Here is a 7,754-nt window from a genome sequence, read left to right on the forward strand (position 1 = left end):
TGCAGGGGGTTGGGGTTATCAGGACAGTGGTAATGCAGCGTCACATGTGTACAGGCAAGTAGAAGATGATAGGATGTTAAACCTGAGCTTTAGCCAGTACCTGAAGACCCTACTCAGGGCTCTCTGGTTGATCACAATAAGAGCCAATTTAATGGGGTTTGGTAATAAAGCAAAGGAATAACATTGCTTGGGAGGGGAGATTTGCAAAGGGTTTCACATCAGAGGCACATTCCCACCCCAAAAGGGTCATTCCCTTCAGCATGGCGGCCGAAGAACAAGATGGAAGTCTGGCACAAAGTAACTGGGAGTTAGGAGTGCAGCTGTTGCAGAGGCAAGAGGGGATCCATTCTTGGGCAGCTTCTTTACACAAGGCGTGCCTCATAGCATAGGTATGGCACAGCAGGTAAGGAGCACTTTGCCTGAAGAAAACCTGCTCTCACCTTGCAAGCTAGACACCGCTTAAGATTAACCATCTTAGATTGCTTCCAAAATAGCTGGGTACGCATAGATGTTAGTTCACAGACTCTCTGAAACAGTGTGGCGCTGGGGTGGATGGGATGTACTTAAGGCGTACAGGAATGCATGTAACAGCTCATCTTCTGCTCACCTCCCTGTTAAAACTCCAGTGTAATCCATCAATACCCCTGAACCCTGCATGCAATAAAGGAGAGGCTCTTGGAAAGTCTTCTCTAGCAGTACTTGCTACATTCACAGCTCAGTTTTCACTTTGTGCATCAGGTCCTTCTGGTCTACTTTCTCTAGGTCACGATACCAGAGGTTGTAGGCCAAGAGGGCCACGTTTTTGGCAGCCACGGCAGCCATTTCCATAGAGCTGGCTGCCCACTCCATGCTGTTGAGGTAGTAGAAGTTGTCATGGAGAATAATGGGTGGAAGGGTCTTGGCAGATTCGTAGTCAGGATATGCCTGCCATTCTGCCACCTGGACAGAATAGTAGGAACGGAACAGAACCTTCAGCTCCTGCTTCTCCAGGGGATTCTGGGAGTGAACTCGCCATACGGCAGCCTCTTGGGGCTGCTTTCGCCTGAAGGTGCTGGATATGTTGACAGGGCAAATATTATCCATGGAATCGAAGAACAGGGCAGGAGCATCTGTAGTGAGGACACTGGCAAAAGGGAAGAGCTTTGGATCTGGGAAGCCAAAATAAGAGGAGTTGAGGTAGCCATGGACAATGGAAGTGACAGTAGTGTGAAAGGTGCCTGGGAACTCAGCAATGGGAGGGTCAAAGTTCTGAAAGGTGATATTGTTCTTGCTATCGTGCAGTTGAGTAGCAATGACCACTATATCATAAAAGCTAGAACCTTGGCCTTCCTCATCCTCATAGTGCACCTGGTAGAAGGTTTTTCCTTCTGGAAAGAGAGAGAGAGAGAGAGCGCAACACAATAACTCAAACAGACAACTACAACCATCACATTTTGCTGAACTCTTCCAGAAACAAAATGGGCAAAACTTAGAAGTGGGAGAACTTCCCCAAGAAATAATTCTGCCAAGGCTTTATGGTTCTCCATGTTTCTCTGTTAATCCCATCCCCTCTGCAACTCACCCATTGCTTGTTGGTTTTAACTTCCAAGCCCTATGTGGTTAGCTAGGCCAGCCACATCAAGCCAAAACAGATCCTGTACAAGTGGCAGGTGGACACTAATTGAAGGGCATAAAGAGAGTATTCCTGACTGGTCACAAGTAAGCAGATGGAGAAAAGATGGGTTAAAATCTCATGTTCTATGAGCACAAATAGAAGTGATAGTAGGCAAGACCAAATTATTAGAGCAGAATTGTCATATGGAAAGAAACAGAGGTCGGAGGTGTACATCTATTGACACTACAACCTGGTGTACACCATCAAAAAGGAGTATTAGAATTGTGAGCTACATTTGATCTGACTCAGAAGTGGTAGGATGCTCAATAGCCTAGGAGACAGCAAGCATGTGATTCTAATGCTTAATGGCATGAAATAAAAGCATGTGTGGATACCGCAGGAGCAGCAACATAAGAATGATGGGTTTCAAATAAATAGGTAAATTGCCTACATAATTAGCAAAATTAAAGAAATATATAGGAATGACTGGACAGTGGAAGGAAAGGCTGGGAGTTAGCCTTGTGCTGTCCAGTACTGTTGATAAGGATCCCTACTGTGAATGTGCTCTTAAGATGATTTTTAATTGAAAAATCAAACAACAAAATTATCCAGGTACCCAGGGAACAAGGGTGTGTTGGTGTTGGTAATTACATCAACCCCTCCCTGCGAAATGTTCAGCCTGCCACACTTTCACAGCCATATTTACAGAAAGCAATCACAATAGCAATGAACACAATACTGGGGAAAGGGGTGGGGGGAAGAGAGAGAGAGAGAGAGAGAGAGAGAGAGAGAATATCATACTTTCCCAGGTAAAAGTGCTTGGAAAACATGACTTCCTTGCAATGGAAGAGTAATTTTGAGGGTAGCTGTACAGACTCTGGGCAATAAATATGCATTTATTCCTCATTTCTTGTGCAACTGATCATCTGGAAGGCCCTGAGACATGTGAACAGGAGATAAGCCCCAAGAGCTTTTCTCCTGTCTGACATGCCCACATTATGCAGATCTTTGTCTGCAGCCATATTCTGGTTTCTTCTTCGCATGCACTTTCAAGCAATGAGGAGGGAAATATAATGTCAAAGTGGCTCTTCAACGTAGTCCCTGTTGCCTAAAGCCAGTGGTGCTCCCCGCAACTGTCCGTCACAAGGTCCCACAAGAGAAGCGCAACTGAATCAGGAACCTGTCCATTCTTTGTCCCTACTAAGCTCCTAAAGTCATGCCCTGGCCTCCTCCTTGCCATCATTTGCAAATCCTGATTCTTGCTTGCTACCTTACAGCTTCCTAGATCAACCAGGTGCAGCACAGTATCCAACTAACACTCATTAAGAGCACAATCCTATGCATGTTTGGACAGAAAAAAGTTCTACAGTTCCTAGCATTCCTCAGCCTGGCTTGGAAATGCGAGAGTTGTAGGATTTTTTACTGTCTAAACATGCATATGATTGTGCTCTTAATGTATTAATAAAAACAACTCTGGAGAAGCAACAGTATCCATCATGCTCAGAGTTCCTGGGCCAAATTAATAGCATGGATGTAATTAATATGGATGCTTTTTATTATATAAATCAGGGTGGGCAACTTGTGGTCCTACAGTTGTTTTGGCCTATAACTCACACCATCTGTCACCATTAGCTATGCTGGTGATGGCTGATGGGAGTTGTAGGCCAAAACATCTGGGGGGCCACAAGTTGTTCACCCCTGATATAAACAGAACCTGAGGGGATACCTGAGACACCTCAAGACTATGGGAGTTTCTCTCCCTCTCATAGTCCCTCTCCAACGCTGTGAAATTTGCTTGCCAAGGGAAGGTCCCATTAGCACTCATGGAGTTAAACTCTCCTATCCCCCAAACCTCACGGTAGCTCAGGTTTCCCTTCTGCTGCTGCTTAGCAGTTAACTTCAGGTCTGGTCTGACACCCAGGAACCACTTCCTTCTAAAATGCCATGTTTCTAGCCCCAGAAGAAGAGGAGAGACACAACTGTATACAGCTCACCTGAGCTGTGCAGGGAGATGGCCGTCACGGTGGCCTGGATTATGTTGGCTTTCGTTAGGTTCAGCAAACCCGAGCACACCAGCTTGTTGCTGCCTTCCACAGACCACATGTTGCCCTGTGCCCCTGCTAGTGACATGGCCCCTGCAGAGAGAAATACAGAGGGTGTCAACAGAATAAGCTGGCCAAAGCTACACAACCCCACTCCCTCTGGCATCATGCCCTGGCCTGCTAAGTTTGATCAATGGCCATTTGGAAGAGGACCTTTCGGCTTTCTTCAGTGGGTGCCTTCCTGGAGTGAGAGGACCTGGGCAACACTCACCTGCAAATGCAGGCACCAGCACTGACTGGCCATAGCTGGCACGGAGAACAGCCACAATGACATCGTCAATGAAGCGCTGCGAGATGCCGACCTCCAACAGGGACTCTGCCACAGAGCGCTGTGTCATGTTGACAAAGGTGTCACCACCCAGTGAATGCAGGAGTTCCTCGAGGCGAGAGAATGCATAGCCATGGGCCTGGTATTTGTAGATCCTACAGGACATGAAAAAGGGAGAAAAACCTGGAGGTCTCTTCCAGGAGACCTCCAGCGTGTTGCTCTGTATTTTTTTTCCAGCCTGGCTGTTGGACCATCAATGCTATTTAGGTCCAAGGTATGAAGAAGAAGACGAAGAAGAATCCTGTTTTCCTCTCACCCCTCTGGAAGCACCAGAGAATAGATGGCCTCCCTGTTACATACCTCATAAACTTCTCCATTACCTCCTCCACCCACATTTGAAGGCGCAGAAAGCTCATGCCATAGTGCCACCAGAGCCGAAAGAGATTCAGCAGATACCAGTCTGTCTCCTCCAGGACAAATTGCTCCCCACTGAAGATGGCGCTCTTGCCTGCCACTTCTCGACGGTGCTTCAGTCCTATACAAGGGGACAATGAGGCAGAAAAACTGGCTTTCTTAACCATCATGGGACAGGGTGCGCAGGCAATTGATCCTTCCACTTTATAATTTTAGACTTTTTCAGACTATAAGGAAGCCAATCAAAATCTCTGTCTAGACAATCTCATGCCTTGGGTCTTGGACAGCGGGATAGATCTGGACTTTCCTCAATCACAGAAACATAAGAGCAGCCCTGCTGGATCGGGCCAAAGACCTATGTAGCCCAGCATTCTGTTCACACATGGTCCTAGTCCTAGTCCAGCACTCTAACCACTACGCTACACTGGCTATATGAAAAAGACGCCTGAATGAAATTGTTTCCAACGTGTGAATCGTACCCACACTCACCCAGCAGTTTAACGAAGTCCTGCATGTACAAGTTGAGGGAGTGAACGGAGGCCCCACCGCTTTCATACTGCTGCTTGTTGACAGTGACTGTGGCCAGGCGACCCCCCACCACATCCTTTTCGTACACGTCCAGCTGCACCTGTGGCCCAAAGTGCTGCTGTAGGAAGTGGGCCACGGATGAGCCACCAATCCCGGCTCCCACCACAGCTGCCAAGGCAAAATGAAAGAAGGGGGTAGAAGACATGGCTCAAGTCTATTCCGTTCGGTCTTACTCCCCTAAGGACTAGATGGCTGCTCAATGCGCGCGCACGCGCACACACACAGATTCTCAAAGTAATTTCTCGTCCAGCAGTGAGGATGCCACAAAATTAATAGAAAGATTTTCCAGCTTAGTCATTCGGTCTGATGCTTTTCACATTTCCTTTGCAAAATAGAAGCTTTGACCTGAATCTCTCAACATGGTTATTTTAATCAGATTTTATTGTTTGTATAATTGTTTCATTATTTTAATAATTGTTTTTATTGTATTTAATCATTTTATTTTGGGATTTATTTATTTTTAAATGAAAAGTGGTATAGACGTTTTCTGAAATAAATTAAATGAAAAAAATCTGGTATGACACAAAGCAGCCAAGAAAGTTCTGCTGAAGGATAGAGATGTGAAGGCCTGGGGGCAAAACAGAAAAAAATAGAGAGACACCCAGATTTTGGGGGTAATGTTTTCCCCCACTCTTTCCCAGGGAGTTTTGGAAAATCTGGAAAACAATTTTTTCCCCTTGAATTGTTCTAATACCCCTGCCCCAAGTCTTCACATGTCACAGGAAGTTCTGACCTGAATCTTTCAACATGGTTGCATTTCTCACATGTATGTACACATTATCTACACTTCCCAAGCTGCAGCTGTATGCCAAATATGCCATTAAATACTTTACATGAGAAATAGCTGTTGTTGAAGGCAAATATTTGTATGCCCACAAATGTGTAGAGCGAGGTGGGGGTGGGACTAAGCAAATACTAGAGAAAAAGTCTATCATGAACTATTTTAAGATTTGATTGATTCCAGAATGGTAGCATCATGAGATGAATGAAGTGGTCACCAAAGTGGGTAAGTTTACATTTCCTGAGTATAAAGAGGAAGAGGAGAGAGGATTTTTAAGCACAGTGATACAAGAAAGTCAAGAGACAGAAGAAGGTGTGTCACAGCAATAAGCAGAGCATGCACACAAAATCCAGAATCCAATCAGTGCAATTAGGTTTTGTAATCCGTCCAGGGATTACACTCTGTTATTGGGTAATTAAATATATAATAAATAAGTAAGAACCAATCAGCATGGGTGCAGCCCACTCGAGATAACAGTCATTGGTGATGAACAGGCATAGCAAGAACTGTACATGCACACTTAAAGAGAGACAATTACTTTCTGTAGTGTACTTATTAGCCATTCCAATGATCAGCTGAAACCAAATTCCTCACAGTGCTAATCTCCCTGGTCATCCATAACAACAAAAAATTCAGTTGGGGGCTCTGGCCTGAAGTTGTTGAACTGGAATTCATTACCAGACTAGACACGAAGAGCTTGATTTGAACAAATCTCAGGAAGGGCTAACTTACTGCAGAAAATAATTGCCCTTTCCTTACCTGCTAATACTCTATGGAAGGCACCATCCCCAGTGGCCACTAGGCAGAGGTGGGTGGACAGAGGGCCGTTGGACCTCTTTCAGCCTGAGGGCTGACTTCCATTTGGAGAAAGTCCCAGGGGCTCGACTGCAGTGGTGAGCAGGGCTGAAAGCAAAAGGGGCTCTCCCAAACACTCCCCCTCCCCCCAGCATATTTTAGTTTAAAGTTCTTATTGCCAGTCACTAAGCCTTAGGAGAGGCATTTCAACCTTTTAGAACAGGGGACGAATGCATAAAAACCAGGAAACCACCCCATCGGTGGTCAGAGGGAAAGAGGCGTGGCCGTATGGGGCGCCGTGGGAGGTCAGGTCCGGCCCCCCCGCCTGAGGTTCTACACCCCTGGGTTAGAGGACAGCTGTCACCAGCAGTCTATCAACGAGCAGAAAAGTTCCCACGATCTGTGGAAGCTCTGCTATTGTGTGCAAAGATAAAGACACAAACAGGAGAGGGCAGTATTTGTGAGAGCATTCGGTGGCAAAAAGAGACATCTCTAGCCTTTTCTGGCTCACCGGGCTTCATGCGCATTTTCTTTTTTAAAAACCACACATCCCAGGGCAAATTGCGAAGAGCGCTCCGGAGGATGCCCGGCGGGCAGGCGGCAGGAATAACGCCGCCGCCGCCGCAGCATTAATGCCTGCCCTGCCACCTCCCTCGAGAGGCCAGGCTCGCCCCATCCTCAACAGAGCCGCCGGCTTTCCCCTACTCTCGCGCCCCGGCCCGCCTCTCTCGCTGCCGGGACTGGTGGCGCACGGCGGGCACGCTCATGCCCCTCTCGGAGGCCTTGCCTGGGCGGCCAGTAACGTTCGGACGCCGTCAGCCGGCCTCCTGCGACCAGAGGAACGCCTACCTATTTTGCCCGGCGGAGCTGCATCCCCGGCGGCAGCGGCGGAGGGCCCCGTCCACACCACCGCTACGGCTACGAGCAAACACAGCCGGGACGCACGCGGCGGCAACGTTGCCATCATGGTGGCAGGGAAAGGAGGAGATGCGAGGGCGGCGGCGGCGGCGGCGGCGGCCGGCCAAGGCGAGCGTGCAAAAGGCAGCGCGCGCGGTCACCTCGGCACCATCTGCGCGGGGCCACCCGGCTGCGGGGCTCTCTTGGATCTTTCCACTGGACGCAGCGGTTCACGAGGCCCCGGGGAGGCGGGACCGGGAAGCAGCTTGTTCATTGGCTGCGCCTCTCGCAGCGCCTCCTTCGTCCTCCGTGTGG

The 7,754-nt window shown here is 48.1% G+C and overlaps 1 protein-coding gene across 2 annotated transcripts; it reads right to left on the reverse strand.

Moving 5' to 3' along the window:
* Positions 1-127: 127 nt before the first annotated feature.
* On the reverse strand, positions 128-7,681 carry PCYOX1L (prenylcysteine oxidase 1 like). 2 transcript variants are annotated; one of them, XM_084838674.1, is made up of 6 exons: positions 7,392-7,681; positions 4,868-5,074; positions 4,325-4,499; positions 3,908-4,119; positions 3,589-3,729; positions 128-1,367 (listed from the first exon to the last, which is right to left on the reverse strand). In XM_084838674.1, exons 1-6 carry the CDS (start codon positions 7,507-7,509, stop codon positions 709-711), a joined length of 1,512 nt encoding a protein of 503 aa, XP_084694800.1. In that variant the 5' UTR covers positions 7,510-7,681; the 3' UTR covers positions 128-708. The 2 variants fall into 2 exon arrangements, with proteins under 2 accessions (XP_084694800.1, XP_084694801.1); XM_084838675.1 differs by lacking the exon at positions 4,868-5,074.
* Positions 7,682-7,754: the final 73 nt, after the last annotated feature.

This window comes from Heloderma suspectum, chromosome 2 (genome assembly GCF_057233095.1).
Source record: "Heloderma suspectum isolate Gila_16-S chromosome 2, 16-S_ref, whole genome shotgun sequence".
NCBI classification, from domain to species: Eukaryota; Metazoa; Chordata; class Lepidosauria; order Squamata; family Helodermatidae; genus Heloderma; species Heloderma suspectum.

Excerpts from the sequence above, each read along its gene's own strand:
- PCYOX1L (XM_084838674.1), bottom strand. The coding sequence starts at position 7,509 with ATGATGGCAACGTTGCCGCCGCGTGCGTCCCGGCTGTGTTTGCTCGTA. Across the intron at positions 5,075-7,391 it reads AGCTCCGCCGGGCAAAATAG|CTGTGGTGGGAGCCGGGATT; the intron begins GTAGGCGTTCCT and ends TTGCCTTGGCAG. Across the intron at positions 4,120-4,324 it reads GTAATGGAGAAGTTTATGAG|GATCTACAAATACCAGGCCC; the intron begins GTATGTAACAGG and ends CATGTCCTGTAG.